Source organism: Carettochelys insculpta, chromosome 10 (assembly GCF_033958435.1).
Source record: "Carettochelys insculpta isolate YL-2023 chromosome 10, ASM3395843v1, whole genome shotgun sequence".
Classification (NCBI taxonomy): Eukaryota; Metazoa; Chordata; order Testudines; family Carettochelyidae; genus Carettochelys; species Carettochelys insculpta.
Genome location: NC_134146.1, coordinates 530,677 through 550,662, shown reverse-complemented (window position 1 = coordinate 550,662; position 19,986 = coordinate 530,677). Strand labels below are relative to the sequence as shown.

The 19,986-nt window shown below is 55.3% G+C and overlaps 1 protein-coding gene across 1 annotated transcript in view; it reads right to left on the bottom strand.

The window, feature by feature from the left end:
• Positions 1-391: 391 nt before the first annotated feature.
• The window catches only part of CROCC2 (ciliary rootlet coiled-coil, rootletin family member 2), a 101,334-nt gene continuing 81,739 nt past the window's right edge, over positions 392-19,986 (bottom strand). The window contains 9 exon segments of the mRNA XM_075004583.1: positions 392-2,441; positions 2,443-2,474; positions 3,607-3,771; positions 4,605-4,736; positions 12,574-12,753; positions 13,882-14,031; positions 16,514-16,954; positions 18,664-18,827; positions 19,470-19,590. Of these exon segments, the coding sequence (XP_074860684.1) occupies positions 2,393-2,441; positions 2,443-2,474; positions 3,607-3,771; positions 4,605-4,736; positions 12,574-12,753; positions 13,882-14,031; positions 16,514-16,954; positions 18,664-18,827; positions 19,470-19,590 (1,434 nt within the window). The 3' untranslated portion in view covers positions 392-2,392.

Below are 19,986 nucleotides of genomic sequence, written 5' to 3'. Positions count from 1 at the left end.
CACTGTAGCTCTGCTGAAGTCAATGGATCAGATCCACAGCTGGTGGAAATCAGTGTAATTTCATTGAAGTCAATGGGCTAGATCCCCAGCTGGTGCCAATCAGGGCAGCACCATTAAGACCAGTGACACTCTTTAATTTACACCCACTGGAAAGCTCTGCTCCAGACTAAGTCTCCCTCACAAAGCCCAGGAGGAGGAGGTGGCACCATGGTAGATGCAGGCAGTAACGTTCTCTGACCCACCCACATAACAAACCTAGAAAAACATCCATCAGCCCCTGCTCTGATGCATTCAGTACTCATGAGACAACCTCAAACCACAGCAAGGTGCAGGAGGTGCCAAAAAGCATCCAGCACTCTGGGCTTGGAAAACACAGAACTCAGAACCACAGTCCAAACTGATGTATGTTTTTATTCCATTCGAATGCAGTGTAAATATTCCCCACTGCAGTGATTGCAAGGTACATTTTAATACTGAACCCAGGCCAAGGAACATGTTATGCAATGACTGAAACGGCACAAAAAACAACAGCAGGACTCAGTTAGAATCAACAGCAAAGGGATTATGGGAATAGAACATGGCATGTTTCCCTCTGTGGGACCCAGCTGTGCCATCAATGTGAGGGCATTGGCTGGGCTGCCCAGCTCCACACCCACACACCCTTCCCACTCCACAGGGTCCCACCCTGAAATGCACTGGCACTGGAATGTGGGCATGGTAATTCCCACCCTCTGGATGGGGCTGGTGGTTTGCTCCTGGACACAGCTTGTCCTGCTGGCACAGCTAGGGCTGTGTAAACAACCCAGGAGAGAGGGGACAGCAGTGCTGGCCAGTGAGTGAGACATCTGGGCTCTTCACCCCCAGGCACCCACTTCCTGCCTGCAGGGACTGAGTTACCACAGGGCGAGAAAAGAACCAGCCCCAGTGGGCCAGAGCCTTGGCTGGTGTAGCTCCACCGAAGTCAGCAGGCCAGATGCCCAGATGGTGTCAGCAAGCATAGCTCCACTGAAGTTAATGGGCCAGCTCCTTGGCTAGCATTGCGCTCCATTAGTTTACCCCGACTGAGGATCTAGCCCAGGGTGTCTGAGGGCCTGAGCATCTCCCGCCTGCTGTGGGCCATGCTCCTGAGGCTGGGCTCTGTGTGGCTGTGGTCCCACTTTCACGGAGCGACACCAGAGAAGGTCCAGGTTATGCTGTGGGGGTTGTGGGGAAGGTTGCCTGCCTCATGGGAAAGGACAGAATCAGCTGTGGCCAATCAAATATTGTTAAAAGACAAAATGCAAGAAGCTCCACCCAAAGCCTGGAAATGCTGCTGGTGCTTTCCTCTTCCCAGCCATTCAAGTCAGCACTCAAACAAACCACGGTGTGGGGACAACCCCCACGCCCCAGCAGCCACTCGTGAGAAAACACTTGTCATGCTAACAGGGGGAGGCCCAAGTGGTCCTGAAAGGAACACCTCTGTTGCTCTGGAAACCACAGTTTGAGTCCTTCAGGGATTTGCTTGGCGCCTGCAGCTAGGAGAGTGGGTGGAACATTCAGTTTTACACTTTGATGCCTCTCAGGGCCAGCAGTCACAAGACAACTTGGCTGTGAGCTAATCCCAGCCACCTGGCACCATTAAAAAGGCCTGCATTTCCTGAGGGGAGGAAGGCCTGACCAGTCTCCCGGTGTGGTGCTGAGGCACGCTCTCACTGCGCTGCACTAGGGTATGCTGGGGTGTGGATTCACGTCCTGGATACAGGCTCTGCACACAGAGGGGCTGGGCCCTCGAGCCGTGCTGCTCTGTCCAATGGTGACAGACTTGCTAGCACAGTGACAGGCTGCAGCAGAGATTGGGAGGGCTGGGCACTCACCCAGCTCGATCGGAGGCCCAATAGAACTGGACAAGGCCGATGAGGCACCGCTCTCAAGGGAGAGAAGAGTGGCCCTGACTGCTGGGAGAGCACAGCTGCTGAAAGTGTGAGAGAACCTGGGAAGCCAGGACCCCATCGTATGGTTACAACAAACACACAGCCCCCCAGCCAGATCCCTCAGTGCCTGGCAGCCCGAATCACAGAGATGTCCCTCACTGCCAAATGCCTAAATTAATTGGTTCTGCACCGGTGGCCTGGGATGCGACCACTGCCAAGGCAACAGCTGTCTTCACCACAGGGTTTCCTTTCGGTTGCATAATGCTGACAGTCCCCATTGCTTCAGCCACTGGTGCCAGGCAGACTCCCTTGAAACCTCTCCCCACACCAGAGCTGGCCAGGAGCCAGGCAGGCATCCCAGCGCATGCGGAGAGGTCAGAGTCCCGCTTGCAGGCTGCAGTCACTGTGAATGCTGTTCCTATGCGGTGGCTTGGACGAGGTCTCACCGGGCTGGAGAGCAGGGGTACTGTGACTATTTGGGATCAGTTACCTGCCCACAGCACCTGTGTGAGGTAGGACTGTCTCTTCTGTTTCCTGCTCCAACTGCTCCCTCAGCGAGTTCACCTGGGGGAGCAGAGGACTGTTACACTGAGGAGAGTCCAGTAATACCTCCCCATGGGGCTACACAGGGACCTGCCTTATGGGGCATGGACATCTCCCTATGAGGATGCTGAGGCAGAAGAGAACCACCTCCTTGGCCCTGCCTGAGGGCCTGATTCCTGCAGCCTGGCCCCTCCAGCAGTGCCTGGCAGGAGTGAGAGGCTCAGAGATCAGAAAGGTGCCACCCAGGGGTGCAGCTCCCCAGACACTTCACCATCCATAGCACTCCATTCTGCCCCCACCAGCCTAGTTGTGCCCAACATGGTCTCTATGGCTGTGTCTACACGTGCACGCTACTTCGAAGTAGTGGCACTAACTTTGAAATAGCACCCGTCGCGGCTACACGCATCGGGAGCTATTTCGAAGTTAACTTCGACGTTAGGCGGCGAGACGTCGAAGTCGCTAACCTCATGAGGGGATCGGAATAGCGCCCTACTTCGACGTTCAACGTCGAAGTAGGGACCGTGTAGACGATCCGCGTCCCGCAACGTCGAAATTGTGGGGTCCTCCATGGCAGCCATCAGCTGGGGGGTTGAGAGACGCTGTCTCTCCAGCCCGTGTGGGGCTCTATGGTCACCGTGTGCAGCAGCCTTTAGCCCAGGGCTTCTGGCTGCTGCTGCTGCAGCGGGGGATTCATGCTGCATGCACAGGGTCTGCAACTCGTTGTCGGCTCTGTGGATCTTGTGCTGTTTAGTGCAAGTGTGTCTGGGAGGGGCCCTTTAAGGGAGCGGCTGGCTGTTGAGTCCGCCCTGTGACCCTGTGTGCAGCTGTGCCTGGCACCCTTATTTCGATGTGTGCGACTGTGGCGTGTAGACGTTCCCTCGCAGCGCCTATTTCGATGTGGTGCTGCGCAACGTCGATGTTGAACATCGACGTTGCCAGCCCTGGAGGACGTGTAGACGTTATTCATCGAAATAGCCTATTTCGATGTCGCCACATTGAAATAGGCTACTTCGATGTAGGCTTCATGTGTAGACGTAGCCTACATGAGCTCATCCAAACCTGGGGGATGTGTGTGGCCAGTATCAGCAACCAGCGACTGGCCTCCCCCATGGCTCCTTCTGAGGACATTACAGTCATGTTCTTAACATGCTACCTGATTCTCCAAGTCCTTTACACGCTGCTTGTGGGCTCTCTCCAGCGACCACTCAGCTTGGAGCTGCATGCTGTGCAGTCTCTCTGTCTCCAGCTCCAGCTGGTGCCGAGATAACAGCTCTCTCAGGTGCTGGGCGTGTGCCTGCTCCAGCCTCGTGATGTGGGCCTAGCAGAGGAAAGTAGGGCAGGGCGTTAGCCAGACTGTACCAGCCCCTTGTGTCGGGCCAGCAGGCAGGGCTGGACAAGGCCCCAAGTCTGTTGCTTTCCCTCCGACCCTTTCCAGGGGCAGTGCTGAGCTACAGCTGTCCATTTCCAGCAGCCTGGGCACACTCACAAAGAGAGACTGTCTACTTTTGTGACTCTGCAGTGTTCATGGGGTGTGTGACCCTTAGCTTGCCCAGGCTGGCCGCACCTCCTTGCCCACAGTCCCTGCCCATCCTGAAGGTCCCCTTGCAGGGCGTGGATCTGCAGGTGGCCACCTGCTCCCCAGGCTCATTCACAGCTGCTGCCTTGGGCCTGACGGTCGCAAAGAGGTAAGCATCTGGGCTGCAGTGTTCATGCCCTGACCTCCCCATCCCTGGTCCCCTTGTGCCTCAGACAGACTGTGTGCAAACAGCCCGTCTCCCACCAGAGCCGTTCTCTGGGGAACTCCATCCGGGGCAGCAGGCTGGGGTGAGGAGAGCTGGCCACTCCCCAGGCCACAGGACCCACTACAGCCCATCTCCTGGCTGGGGAGCCGGGCCAGGGAGCAGAGCCCTTTGCAGAAGCAGAGATTCTTCCTGGCCTATCAGGAACCAGGTCACCTCACCTCACCAGCCTGGCAAACAGGGAGACCCCTTTCCTGGGCCTCGATTCACCCTCTGGACACGACTGAGCTCGTCTGCTTCCACCTGCTGGCTGCCTCGCCCACGCTCCTCTTCTCTCCTCCTCCTACTACCAGAAGACTTCATCTCATCCACGTCCCCTTCCCATGCCAAGCCACCCTGCCGGGGTCCTGACCTGCAGCTGCTGGTTCTGTCTCAGGGTGTCCTCCACCTCCTGGTGAAGGCTGTTCAGTGAGTGGTCCAGCTGTTCCTTCTCCGCACTCTGCTGCATGGCAGGGCCTCCATTCCTGAGCCTCTCCCGCTCTACCTGCGAGGACAAGATGAATGGCAGGAGCCTTCCACTGCCGTGCGGCACGCCCATTGCTCAGCAGTTTCCAGTGGCGGGGTGGGGAGGGGGAAGGAAGGGGCAGGGAAAGGTTTTTTCAAAAGAGCCCCACTGCAGCCCTGCCCTCCCAGCTGGGACACACAGCTGGCTTTGGCTGCCTGCAGCTGGCTCTCTCCTGGGAGCCAAGTACCTTCTGCAGCATCTGCTTGCTGAATGCATCATTACAGTAGCACCTAGAAGCTCCAGCCAAGGCGCTGAAAAGACAGTCCCTGCCTCTTGGCACTGCCAGTCTAAACAGAAAACACAGGGCAAAGGTGGGAGGGAAAACCAGGGCACAGAGAAAGGACATGACTTGTCTAGGTCTCCCACCTCCCAGTGTAGTGCCCTTCCCACTGGAGCACCGGGATACCGATCAGAGCAACTACAGCCAAGGGTGGAACTGAGGCAGGGGACTTTTCTGCCTCCCAGGATTCTGTGCTGTGGGTCAGGGACTCCATCAACAGAGGGGAGAGTGACTGCAGAGGAACCTCATGAGGGAAACATGGGAGGGGGTCACCAGAGGCTGTGCTAAGGGGGAGCAGGCGGGCGATCCCAGCAGGAGGGAGCAGCCTTGCCACAGGTCCTGTGTGGATCAAGAACAGAGGTGGAGAGGAGACCTTGAGTCCTGGCCAAAAAGCAGCCTGGCAGACCCTGGGGAGGAAAAGCCTGTGGAGCAGAGGGGCAGAGCACAGGCCACAGGAAGGGACAGCACAGCTGAGGTGTCTAGAGAGAATCACAGAACACTAGGACTGGAAGGGACCTCAAGAGGCTATCAAGTCCACCCCCTGCCCCAGTGGCAGGACCAAATGCTGTCTAAACCATCCCTGATAGACATCTATCTAACCTGTTCTTAAATATCTCCAGCGATGGAGATTCCACAACCTCCCTTGGCAACTTATTCCAGTGTTTGACCGCCCTGACAGTCAGGCACTTTTTCCTAATGTCCAACCTAAACCTCCCTTGCTTCAGTTTAAGCCCGTTGCTTCTTGTTCTATCCTCAGAGACCAAGAAGAACATTTTCTCCCTCCTCCTTATGACACCCTTTTAGATACCTGAAAACTGCTCTCATGCTGCCCCTCAATCTTCTCTTTTCCAAACTAAACAAGCCCAGTTCTTTCAGCCTTTCTTCATAGGTCACATTCTCTAGACCTTTAATCATTCTTGTCGCTCTTTTCTGGACCCTCTCTAATTTCTCCACATCTTTCTTGAACCGCGGGGCCCAGAACTGGACACAATACTTCAGCTGAGGCCTAACCAGCACAGAGTAGAGCGGAAGAATGACTTCACGTGTCTTGTTCACAACACACCTGTTAATGCAGTTGGGTCAGAGAGAGGCAGAGTGGGGGGAAGACCCCAGGAGGTAGTGGGGGGCTCAGGCTGAGGAAAAGCAGTGGGAGGAGTTGCACTGAGGGACAGGGAGTTTGCAGCTCAGGTGGCGACACCGAGCCAGTCCTCGTTCAGTGGGAGAAGGAGCTGTCAGGGCCTGGCCTCGCACCTTGGACACATCAACTTCCTGGCAGCATGCTGAGGTGTAAGGGGCCCTTGGGCAGGTCAGAGCAGCTGTGGAGCAAAGCTGCATTGGCCAGGACAGCTCCATGCTCTGCACATGGTGTATGAAGGCTGGCCAGGCTACACATGCAGCTCTGTCAGGACTGCAATGCAGCATGGAACCCCCGCAGGGACACAACTGTCTCCAGGGCAGCATCCAGTCCAGAGTGACTTGGAAAAATTGGAAGACTGGGCTGCAAGGAATATGATGAGGTTCTATAAGGACAAGTGCAGAGTCCTGCACTTGGGCTGGAAGAATCCCAAGCATTGTTACAGGCTGGGGTCCGACTGGCTCAGTAGCAGTTCTGCAGAAAAGGACCTGGGAGTTGTAGTGGACGAGAAGCTGGACATGAGTCAACAGTGTGCCGTTGTAGCCAAGAAAGCTAATGGCATATTAGGTGGCATCAAGAGGAGCATTGCCAGTAGATCCAGAGAAGTGATTATTCCTCTTTATTTGGCTTTGGTGAGGCCGCATCTGGAGTACTGTGTCCAGTTCTGGGCACCCAATTATAGAAAGGACGTGGATACACTGGAGGGGGTCCAGCGGAGGGTGACCAAAATACTTAGGGGGCTGGAGCATATGACCTATGAAGAAAGGTTGAGGAAATTGGGACTGTTTAGTCTGCAAAAGAGAAGACTGAGGGGGGACTTGATAACAGCCTTCAACTTACTGAAGGGAGGTTGCAAAGAGGCTGGAGAGAGGCTGTTCACAGTGGTCACGGATGGCAGAACACGGAACAATGGTCTCAAGTTGCAGTCGGGAAGGTCCAGGTTGAACATTAGGAAAAACTTTTTCACTAGGAGGGTGGTGAAGCATTGGAATAGTCTACCCAGGGAAGTAGTGGAGTCTCCATCCCTGGAGGTGTTTAAGTCTCACCTCGACAAAGCCCTGGCTGGGCTGATCTGAAGGGTTTGGTCCTGCCTAGGGCAGGGGGCTGGACTCAATGGCTTTTTTAGGTCTCTTCCAGCTCTATTGTTCTATGATTCTATGATCTGGAGACTGGGTGATGCAGGTAGTGTGTTGTGTCTAGAACCTGCCACAAGGAGGCCCCCCAAAGGCCCAGGGCCTGGGCAATGGTTGGCCTGGAGCCAGCAGGCTAGGCTGGGGCCTTCATCCCCAGCAGGCCCCAACAATCCAAAGAGAGGCCTGTCCCTTTAAAAAGCAGCGCACGTCTCCTGGAAGGAAACGTTAAAAAGGGAAGAGAAGAAAGCAAAACCCAAGATAAATAAACGGCCACATCCGGATTTCCCCTCCCGAGACACGGCGAGAGGGTTTGATGGATTTGATATGAATTACCCTCCCTGGCCACGTACAGCTGATCTTCTGGAACTCATTAGCTGGCCTCTCCCACCCCCAGCCCGGGGAAGGGCTTGCGCGTGGGGGATAAAGGGGTACCATGTCAAAGCTGTTTCATGCTTGCTGAGACTCACACAGCCTGTAATGTTGCTTTTCCACAACAGAAGAATATCACATTTCCCTTCCCCCTGGTTTCTGCAGCAAGAAAATTCATTAATGCCTGCTGGACAATCCCTACTCAGTGCCAAGCCCAGCCAGCAAAGGCATACCTGGCTTTCCTGCCTCTCTGGCAGGTCCCGAGCAGAACGTTTCCCAGCCTCTCTGGCTGGGAGCATGTTTCTTTGAGGATTCCCAGTTCAGCCATTCCCTAGTTAACTAACTAGCTAGCTAGTTAACACCAAGACAGGCAACAATACATGCTTTTATACTGGATTCTTTACAGAGAGCCCACTCCCCACAGCCATCTGCAGGGGAACGGGATATCTCCACGGGGGAGTAATGGCCTCTAGTGCTTGTGCTTCTAGGGTGACCAGGGTCAGTTGTGCTCTGGGCAGATGTGAGAGTCCAGCCTGCAGAAGATAACCCATCTGTACAATTTTCACTCTGGAACGCAGAGCTCTGATTGGAGGTCAAGGCAGCCCCAAACCCAGGTGTTCCCTACTTCAACTGCTGTCTAGTGACAATGGTCCTTCCCTCTTCCAGGGTGTAGGCTGCTGCACTGGCAGTGGCTGTTCTCAGAATGGTTTCCACAGCAAGATACATTATTGCTTGGTTGGAGTCTTAATCTGTTAACGAGAAGGTCGCGTGAGACGGTATCAAATGCTTTTGTGCGGTTGAGACACAGCACCTCTACCCTTCCCTCTCAGCTACCAGGCTTGTCACCCTGTCACAGGAAGCTCTCAGGAACGCGATGCAATTTGCAAGAGGAACCCATTGCTGGATGGCAACATCAGCATTCTCTTGCGGGGTTACTGGGTGGTGCTGAAGATTCTTCCTGCCTGCTCACATTGATTGTCCCTAACAAAAGGTGGGAAATGATGGCAGAAGAGGGTTTCAGTCTCCATAGCTCTGTTACTTGGGTACCACCCTGCAGCTGAGCGTTGCCTTCTCTGAAGATCCATGAGCCATTCTAGGAAAGCACAATGGAGCCTGCTGCGCTGGCACTAAACGAGGTAAGTAACAGGCAGAGGCTCTCACCATCTTGCTTTGCTTCTTGGACACCCTCATTTACACTCCCTCTGGCATGCGCCGGAGTGTACTGGTTGTGCCCAGTTATGGAAGGGCACATCCTGGGAAAGAGACAGGCCTCATTGTTAAACCAAGTATCAGGGAGGTCGCCGTGTTAGTCTGTATCTTCAAAACAAGAAGTCCTGCGGCACCTTGTAGACTAACAGATATTTTGGAGCATAAGCTTTCGTGGGCAAAGACCGACTTCGCCAGATGCATGAGTGGGGAGTTTCAGATAAGGATGTAAAGAGGGATCTCAATAAAGGGGAGGGCCAGAGCTGACAAGGTCTATTCAGTCAGTGTGGAAATGGCCCATTATCAGCAGTTAATGTGCAGTTGTGAACATCAAGAGAGGAGAAAACAAGTCAATTCATCGGGGGATGTGGCCCATTGTCAGTAGCTAATATGGAGGGGTGAACATCAAGAGCAGAGAAACTGCTTTTGTAATGGGCCAACCACTCCCAGTCTCTGAGACCCCAGTCTCTCGCATTGGGAGCCATTGGAGTCTCCATCCCTAGAGGTGTTTAAGTCTCACCTCGACAAAGCCCTTGTGGGGCTGATCTGATGGGTTTGGTCCGGCTTAGAGCAGGGGGCTGGACTCAATGGCCTTTTTATGTCTCTTCCAGCTGTCTTGTTCTATGATTCTATGACAACAGGCCACATCTCCCCTGATGAACTGACTTGATTTCTCCCCTCTTGATGTTCACATCTCCACATTAAATGCTGCTGATGGGCCATTTCCACTCTGACTGAATAGACCTCGTCAGCTCTGGCCTTCCCCTTTACTGAGCTCCCTCTTTAAATCTTCCTCTGAAACCCCTCCATTCATGCATCTGATGAAATGGGTCTTTGCCCACGAAAGCTTACGCTCCAAAATATCTGTTAGTTGTAAGGTGCCACAGGACTTCTTGTTGTTATTGTTAAAACACTGACGTTAGCCTCAGGAGCACTGCGTTTGAATCCCTGCTCTACTGTGTGACGTTTGCAGCGAATCACCTGGTCTGTCATGATGATTGTCACAGGCTCCCCACACCGGACAGGAAAGACTCAACCCTGCATTTCGGCTGAGAGAGCCACGCCCTCCATCTCTATCGAGTACGCTCCAAACGCTCCAGTGTAAAAGAGAACAGCTTGGCTCAGCTGGGGTTGACCACCAGAGAGGAAGAATGCATGCTGCTGGCTCCAGCTAAGGATTAGTCAAAGCCCAAGGCGGTGGGAGTCAGAATGCTGCAACTCAGGCAGAGGCCAGGCTACCCATTGGGGCCCTGCAGAGTGTGAAGTCGCTGGGACAACACAGACCGTGGAACTCAGAGACGGCAGAGGTGCTCAGACTGCAGCATTGAGACCCAGAGGGGAGGGAGAGGATCCAGAGTGATCTAGACAAATTTGAGAATTGAGCCAAAAGAAATCTGATGAGTTCAACAGGACAAGTGCAGAGTCCTGCCCTTAGGGTGGAAGAATCCCAAGCACTGTTACAGGCTGGGGAGAGACTGACTATGCAGCCGTTCAGCAGAAAATGAGCTGGGGACTGCCATGGACAAGAAGCTGAATATGAGTCAGTGCGCTCTTGTTGCTAAGAATACTAATGGCATATTGGGTGGATGGTGAAGTACTGAAGTGGGTGGCTTAGGGAGGTGGTGAAATCTCCATCTCTTGGAGGCTTTTAACACCGGGTTTGATAAAGCCCTAGCTGAGATGATTCAGCTGGGATTGGTCCTGCTTTGAGCAGGTGGCTGGACTGGATGACATTGTCACATCCCCATGGTCACCCAACAAGTCTGTGGCAGAGGCAGGATGGAAGAGATCTTGCCTCCCAATCCTGCACTCTGCAGCCAATGCTATGGGAGCAAATGCACCCCATCATCCTGCCCCTTCTCTGCAATGGGTAGCTCTGTCTCCAAGGAGGTTTTTTACTCTGGGTCAGTTCCCAGGAGATTGCTTATGTGCACAGCTCTCCATGCTGTGTAAGTTCCAGGCATCAAACTGAGCGGAAATGAAATGATAAAACCATTAAACCCTCCAAAAAGAGGGTCCTGAATGAAACTGGGGCAGCTGGGAGAGGAACAGCAGCTGATTAAAGACACAGAAACTTTTAGACAACAATCTTTTTTGGAAGAGGGGTCAAAAGCCAACCTGAAACTGCCTGTATTGAATGCAGAGAACAGCTCAGGCACATGGTTTGGATTTTGCTTCCCTCAGTCACTAGAGCTAATTAGGCCAATCCCATTGCGCGCCTGCTGATTCCTAACACATGTGTGGCACAAATGATTCCTTCAAACTGGAATCAGCTGAGCATTAGCCCGTTCCCAAAGCAGGAGAGGAAATCAGGTAGCCAAGAGTCCCCCCTCCCCAGCGCCCCTGTCCCCTGTGTGCGCTTGCGTGCATGTTTGTGGGAGTTTCAGAGGAGAGCCTATTTGAATGAAGAGTTCTGCATTCATTATCTGGCCTCCATTCAAAGAATGCAAGAGCACTAATCATGTACATAACCACATGTGGTGGGGAGGGACTGGCTGGGGGCCAAGCAAACAAAGGTTACTGGAGCACACATCCAGTATGCTCCCTCCCACTCACACGACTCAGCCTGGGTTTTTGCCTTCACATGGCTGCGTCTATTCAGTGTCAGGCAGCTGTGGGACTGCTCAGCATCTGCTGCTGCTCTCTAAGCAGTCCGTCGCCACCATCCATAGCACTGGCAGATGCTGGGGAAGGAGTGCGCTTAGGGACGCTTGTGACTTCAGTGGAATTTGAGCACATGCTTAATGTTAAGCAATTCTTTGCCGAGCTGAGACACATTAACCTCCATTGTCACATTGTCAGAGGCAAATGTGCGTGTACAGCTGTAATATGTTTATCTGACTGTCTAGCCAGATACCTGCCTGCATACACACAGACACGCCAAGATCCACGCTACATGTCGGTGGGCAGCCTGGCACAGCTCGACGGGCTAATGCAGCCAGGCTGGGGCTCTGCTCGCTCTGGAGGTTGGTAAACACACCATCTGCACAACAATCAGGGTGGAGAAGGCAGTCCATTCCCCTTGCAGTCAATCCCGCTACAGATATCAGGGCTGCATTTTGCATTCGCATGATGCCAAAGGCAGGTGAATACAGAACCAAGCCTGCTCCCGAGATGTGTACACTGGTAAATGAACCACCGCCAGGCTCTCCTCACTTGTACTGAATATTTACACCCCAGGAGTGCCAGAGGTCCTGGCCAGGGCTCCAGTGTGCTGGGCAGACACACAATGAGGCACACCCCAGGGGAAGGAGTGAACGGTGCAGGTGGCAGGGAGAGCTAGGCTGGGCGCTGAAGGAAATTTGCAAGGCAGAAAGGGGCCCAGGAATCCACAAAGGGAATTAACAGGCGAGTAAGAAAAAGGGAAGTGGCCTGCAGCAGGCCCCTGACAGCAGCAGAAGCTCATAGGAGGGCCAGTGAAGGGAAGGGTGTGGGGGAACCAGGGCTACAAGGCACTGGTTGAATAGAGGGACCAGGGAAGGTCTGAGGTCAGAGACTGAGCGATGCTGAGGGCAGAGCAGGAGAAGCACAAGTGCTGAGCATGGGCTGGAGGTGGCGGACTGGCTAGTGCCTACCTGCAGATAGCACATGCAGTGCTAGGCCTGAGACAGGTGGGGCCTCTGCACACTTGGGTGCCTTTGCATGTGTCCAATTTAATATGTGTTTGTGTCTTCACAGCACCCCCTGCAGTACCTTGCTGAGGGTCTTCTTCAGGGAAGAATTATCCTGCCTCAGCTCCTTGTTCTCCCGTTCCAGGTGGGCTACAGCTCCTTGCAGTGTCGCCAGTCTCTCCTGAAGAATGCTGTTCTCCTCCTGCACGTTCTGCAGCGATACTACAGCCTGCCGCTCGCTCTGCTGCTGCTGCTGGACTACCTGCCACAGACCCAAGAGAGGATTGTCAGGCTTTGGGCCAGATCCCCAGCTGGTGTAAATCAGTGTAGCTCCACTGCTGCACCAGGTTACAACATCAGAGGGTCTGGCCCATGGCTCTCAGTTGGGTAGGGGGATACTGTAAGGAATTCTGATGCCTAGTAAGAGTTCAAATCAAGGCACGAGCTGAACAGAGCGGTTGCATTTCAGAGCTAATAGTTTCTCGTGTTGCCTATACTTTGTGCTCCACTCTTAAGAGAGACCGCTACCCCAGGCAGGCGCCTTAGAACAGCGAGATGTAGACCTGTGACTTCCAGCCACAGCTTTCAGGGGCACGTGCCCAAAAGTGGGCACCAAAAGCCATACGCAGACACTTAAACATGTGGTCTGACTGTTAGGGGAGCTAGGTCCCCGGGAAACGAGCCACGGCCCTCAGCCTGACTACGCCTGTTCCACGGAGGTATCTCCTATCTGTAAAGTTGCTCCGGGCTGCTGGCAATACTGGGACCCAAGATGAGCCAGGGCAGGCCAGGCTGCTGCTAACACTGGCAGCTCTGCTCCCAGCAGCAAGTGCTGCATCACACGCAGGCCTAGTGAATGGAAGATTGTGGGGCCATTCAGGAAGGCACGAGGGTGAAAACCCAGGGCCAGCTCCCGGCTGGTGCAAAGTACTGTGGCTCCACTGGCTTGTGGAGCATACGCAGCGGTGCGTCACTGCCTCATAGCATGGCACAGTGGTTGTTGCCAGGCTCCAGACAGCACGGCCGCCTCTGTTCTGCTGGCTCCAAGGAGCAGCCCAGGCTGAGATGATGCAGGGGAGAGAGAGCCATAGCCTAGCACATGGCCAGGCTTGTTCCGACAAGAGGTGTCACTGCTGGGCAGCCCAAACCTACCAGCAGGCAGTGAACAGAGGTGGGTACGAGGGGGTGTGTAGGTGTTCCACCTCTCACACTGGGGCTTGTTCCCTGGGGGACCTCAGTCACTTCACTTCAGCAGCTGAAGCTCTTTCTGCTGGCTTTTGGCTGAGTCCTGGGGTTGTCCCATGGCAAAGCAGGGACTGGACATCTGACCTCCTGAGGCCCCATCTAGGGCCATTCACGCAAAGCCACCCTGCTTCTGGGCTCCACTCACCTCCTGCAGGTGCTCAACCTGGGCCTCCAGTTCCCTGCACTGCAGCTCCAGCTGGCCCAGCTGGTCCTGCAGCATGTGCATGGTGTCCATCAGGCTATGGTTCTGCCTCTTGCTGTCCGACAGCGCCTGCCGCACGGCATCCAAGTGCTCCTGGGAAAGGAAGGGGTCCCTCAGCAGAAGCATTCAGTACCCAGAGACACTGATTGCTTCTCACAGCTCTGCCTCTTTTTAATGCCCTTCACACGTTAGCCAGCATGCACCTGGCCCTCTGTTGTGCGCAGAGAGAGACAGGTCGTGCATGTCCCAGTTGAGCTTGATCATTGCAAGTATACTACAGACCAGTCCATCAGCTACAGGTCAGGGCCTCAGCAGTGCTCATGGTAAGCTGAGTGCGTGGGCGGCTGCCCAGGAGAGATTCAGGTGACGCCCAGCTGATGAGCAGAGCACCCACAGCCAGCTATGTGCACATCCGCACATGCCTCCGTGCACATAGCAAAATCTATTCCATGGATGGATGGAAAAAATTAGAGGGACCCCTGGTCCCCAGCTCTAGGCTACTGTCACTCTACTGGAGCCTACATGCCAGGCCCCAGCTGGGATAACTCAGCGTTGCTCCACCGGAGTCTACAGGCCAGATCCCCAGACAGGGTGACTCAGTGTCTTTCCACCGGGGCCTATAGGCCAGGCCCCCAGCTGGGATGGACTGGCATAGTTCCATTAGAGCCATGCTAGGAATCATGTGGAAAGGGATAGATAATAAGACAAAATATCACATTGACTCTGTACCAATCTATGGTACACCCACATCTTGAATAGCGCATGCAAATGTAGGTGCCCCATCTGAGAAAAGCTGTCTTGGCATTGGAAAAGGTATAGAAAAGAGCAACGAGAATGATTAGCAGCATGCAACAGCACAACGCCTGCATGACTCGCTCAAAGCCAGCTGTGGGGTTGGCTGCTCTGGCAGGATTCCAGAGCAGTGGATGGCACACGCTGGCTCTGCAGGAGAGGGTGCCAGCAGGAGTGGATCTGGAGGTACAGCTCCCTGTTTCTGCCATGGACTGCAGCTGACACCCAGCCCCACGGCAGAGAAACAGCACGGACACCATCACCACCTCAGTGGGGCCTGTTTTATCCATGCCACCATGTAAATGCAGTACCTTCTGCTGGTCATTGTGGGGATTAGCTCAAGTATTTCTGCAGGGCACCCTCCTACCAGGGAGTCTCGCTCCACATTATTCCCACGTGGCTGCCTCCACCATTCTGAGACCCACAGTGCTCCCTGACCACGGCATCCTCTTGTGGGCACAACTCTCTGGCTGTGCCCCACTCGCTGGCTCTCACCTTTCAGGGAATCAGCTGTCTGTAGTCCAGCCACTTGCTTCAGTGGCCTGCTGCAGGCACCTGTGCAGTACTGTGCCCCAGGGCACACCGCAGTCTGCGTTGGCGGCTTCCCAACAATAAGTGGGGCAAAGGGAGGAGGAAGACCCAGACTTGCCTACTACTCTGGCTCCTGACTCAGCCACTCCCTGTCCCTGCTCCTCTTCTGCTGCTTCTTTTCCCTCTGCCGCTCCCCTGTAGCCCTGTCACCTCATGTGCCCTTTCCCCAGAGCTCAGTCTGCAGCAGGCAGCCAGGGGCTCCAGCTGCTCTGCCCAGCAGTGCTCTAGCTAAGGTGCAGCCAGCTCTTCTCCCTAGCAGGCCACAAAGAGACTCCCTCTCCGGGCTGAACAGCCCTTTATACATGGACCCTGCTAGCTCTGATTGGCTGCTACAACAAACTGTCCCTGGACTGTCTCAGTAAGCCCTTCCCTGATTGGGGGGGGGGTCTGTGCAAGAGTCCCTTGGCTTGCTTTAACCCCTCCTCTTCCTAGTGTGGGGCAGCTGCCCCGCTACACGCCAGCTTAAAACTCAGGCCAGGCTCGCCAAAGCTTGCTGAAGTTTGCAGACGTGGAGGTGCGCCAGAGTACAGCTGATTTCAGGGTGCAGCACAGTGGTGGGCAACCTGCGGTCTACAGGCTACATGTCACCCAGCCAGGGTCCGGGGTGGCCCACGAGACATTTTGTTTACCTTTGTCCATGTGCAGGGTTGCTGGATTCTGCTGGTTTTCATCCACACAGGTTTTTCCCCTACCAGTGTTATAGAAGTGTGTGACAGCGTCAGGCCAGAGGGCTACAGATGAGCAATGGAAGGGAGATAAATCAACCCTAGACTGAGCAGGTCCCATTCCAGAAGTAAACTGGCAAGGGCTGAACCAGAATCAGCAGAAGCCTCCCAGAATCAGCCAGGCCCATTAGGAGGATTACAGACCCAAGAGAGCCAGGTTAATCAGGACAGCTGGAGCCAATGCAGAACCAGCGGAGACAGGCTAGGAGGTGGCTGTTCTCTGCTGGCTCAGAGCTGAGTGAGGAATGGAGGAGACAAGGAGCTATGGAGAGTCTGAGAGGAGCAAGCACAAGCACAGGCAGGCACCAAAGGGAAAGCCCTGAGATAAGGAGGGTGCTGGGGATCACTGTGGGGAAGTGGTCCAGAGAATCGTAGGCATGAAAGGTGCCCAAAGCCACATGCCCTGCTCAGTCCCACCCCACACTGCCTGCTCACCCAGGGCTGAAAAGAAGGTGTAGGACCATCACCTGCAGCACCCGGCGGTCTTGCTCTGCTGCTGTTAGAGCTTTCTGCAGCTGGGAGACATTCTCCTGGAGGGTGGAGGACCCTGCGGAGGCATCAGTCAGTGCGTGGGAAAAGCTGTGTACCTTGTCCTTCACGTGGTTCTCCTCATTCTCCGTCTGGGCCAGTGAGTGACCCAGGCAGCCCAGCTCCTGCTGCAGTTCAGCTGATTTGCTCTTACTATGCGCCAGCTGGTAGCGCAGGGCCTGGGCTTGTTCTTGCAGGGCCTGGATCTCGGTGTCTCGGTCCACCAGGCTGAGCCGGATGCGCTGGAGTTCCCCTTCCATTGAGTGATGGCTCAACTCCAGCTTGATGGCCCTGTTCTCGGCTGCCTCCAGGACTTCCTTCAGCCTCTGCTTCTCCATCTCCAGCTTGGTCTCCTTGGCTTTCTGCCTAGCAACATTCTCCTGAAAGGCAAAGCCACGTGTAGCATCCGCTCAACCACTGCATTCAGCATGCTCCTGCCTCAGGTGCCAGCCCACATGACCATGCTCCCAGCTCACACATCTGCTCCCAACTCATGCACTGGCTCACACCACCACACTCTCTGCTTGCACGTCTGCTCCCACCTTGTGCCCAGGCCCGCACCACCATGCTCCCTGCTTGGACGTCTGCTCCTGCCTCAGGCACCGGCCTTGCATCACCACGCTCCCTGCTCACACATCTGTTCCCCCTTCACGCACCAGCCCACTCCTCTACATTCCCTACTCACACATCTGCTTCCTGCTTGCATGCTTGCCTGCTCTTCCACCTTCCCTGTGTGCATGTCTGGTCCCTCCTTGTGCACCAGCCTATTCTGACACACTCCCCGCTCGTGCGCCTGCTCCCCCACTTCGGCCAGCTTGCCGCACCATGCTCCTTGCTCACACATTTTTGTGCACTGGCCCATACCTCCATACTTTCCACTCACACGTCTGCTCCCTCCCATGCACAAGCCCAGCCCACGCTTCTCCTTGCACATCTTCTCTCCTCTTGTGCATGCTGCCCCTTTCCCTATCAGTGTGTCCTGCTTCCCCCACAGCCCTCCTGCTAGTTCCCCGAGCTGCCCAGAGACTCTGGCCCCTTGCCCCTCCTGTCCCCATCCCCATGTCATTCCTGATGGGAAGAGAGAAATCCAGTGCAGCGCTGGCTGGGAATCAGCAGGGGAATTCTGCCAGGCCTGGTGTGTGTTGAGCAACGGAGGAGTGACAGAGCAATCTGCCTTGCCCATTCAGCCCTGCCCCCTGCACGTGCCAGGGGGCCTAGCAGGTGGCGCTAGCTTGCCCATGCAGACTGGAGCTGGGCTATGACAGGGGTCCTGCCCTGCTGACATGCCTACAACACACCCCTCCCTTCACCACTGCACCCCCATGCAGTCCCGTCCTTTTACCTGGGCTCTACAACGTCCTCAGGTGGGCAGCATCAGGGAGAGAAAGGACAATTATTACAAGTACCAGGGCAGCGTCTGCTACCGTGGAGGGATGAGCGCCTGGGAAGGTCCTCTCTACAGAAGTCACAGAACTCAGGCAGTGGCACTAACCGGAGCCTCGGTGAGGAGGTGGTTTGGCTGGCATCACTCTCACAATGGGCAGGTAAGGTGGCTTGGAGGTCCTCTACATTGTGCATCAGCAATACACAAGGAGGTTTAAGGGACAGGCCACCTGGGCTCCATGTGACCCTAGCTTGGAGTGGTGGGAGGAGGGATGGGTGCTGTGTACCAAGCAGATAGTATATCCAGTGGAGCACAAGAGAGGGGCCCACGCCAGCAGCCTCTTGGTGCAGGTACACTGGGTGAAGCTCCCCCAGGGCAAGGGGCTGGTGTTGTCCTAATCTACGTCCCAGCACCACCTGGAGCTTCTCCGCAGGAACAGGACCCCCTGGGCGACGTGGGCACTGCTGGACAAGTAGGCTAGGTCAGTTGGCCTGTGTGCACACACTAGAGACAGTCCCATAGTGCCAAGAGACCAAATAAGCAAAAGGCTCAGGTCACCCTGCACCGCTGATAGCACCTCAGGCTGGCTGGGCCCCAGGCCAGTGCCCAACCTGCACCTCCTTCCCACTGGTGACTATCACAGACCTCTCCATTCCCTAAGAGGGGCTGCACATCCTACTCTCACTCAGGCTGGCTCAGACCTACCTGCAGCTCCCTGGTCTTCCCCTGCTGTGCATGCAGGCTGTGCTCCAGGGTGGAAGCGTGCTCAGCCAAGGCCTGGCTCTCCCTTTCCCCTCTCCGGAGGGTCTCTTCCTGCAGTGTCAGGGCTGTCCGTGTCTGGCTCAGGTGCCCTTCTGTGTCTTGCTGGCCTGGCAGGGAAGAGAGGGGCAGGGGATTGAGCAACAGGGTCTGACCAGAGAGCTCTGCTTCCTCTGGGGGGTCTCTGCAAGGCTCCCAGGGAAATCCAGCCCTGCCATCACCCGCCTCCTGGAGTCCCCGAGCTACATGTGAAAAGGGTGTCAGCTGGCTATGGGCTGTGGGATCAGTGCACAGAGACATCACCCCAAAGGAGCCAGGCCAGGACCACACATGGCAGGATGGAGCTGACAACAGCAAGAGCCAAAGAGAGGCTGGCCCTGCCCCATGGAGCTTGCCATCTCTACGGGCACAAGCTGGGAGCACAAAGAGAGGCACCCACCAGAAGCAGCTTGCTCACAGTCACATGTCTCTTTGGCTCTGGTCCTAAGTCCTCCGCACAACAGCTATCTGTCTAGTCACACCCCTGCTCCTCCCCACAGGCTGCCTCCTGGCCACAAGGGGAGGGCTTGCCTGGCACCACTGCTCAGTCCCAAACCAGAACCTCTCTGGCTCGGCCCAAGCAGCAGAGCCAGTCCTTGAGAGGAGTGGGCAGCGGCTCCTGCATATGCTGGTGACAGTCTGCTCCAGCTGCACATAACAGCAGCATCAGCTGAGCCTTCTGGGAGCCAGGGGAGATGAGGAGAATGACTGGCCTTCCTCAGCATCTGCCAGCAACCTCTGCAGCTGCAGAATGCGACTGCCACTCCGCGCCTGGCTCCTCTCCATTTCGCTCAGCTGACGGCTCAGGTTCATCACCTGGATCCTTAGATCATCCTGCGAGATGGAAAAACAACATCAGGTTTGAAGTGCCAGCAGGAGAGCGAGAAGAAGACACTGTGCCACCAGCAGAAGGAAGGGGAAAGGAAGGGCATGGAACAGTAGGTGTAAGGATCGGGACTTCCTGCTGTGGACCAGCACATCCCTGGGTGCAGAGCTCCAGCGGGGTCCTGCAATTGCTGGTGTTGTGTCAGCTTGTGAGCGCGTGTCATGTGCACAAGCACAAATGTGTCCACACGACAGCCATTTTCATCCCTTGGTGTCTCCTTCCCCGAAGTCTTCTGAGCGCCTTCAATCGTCCCTACCCTGCCACACTTGACAAGTGAAAGGAAGTACAGGCAGGCAGATCCTGAGGTGCACCACAGATCCTGCCCTGAGCCTGTCTCAACTCAC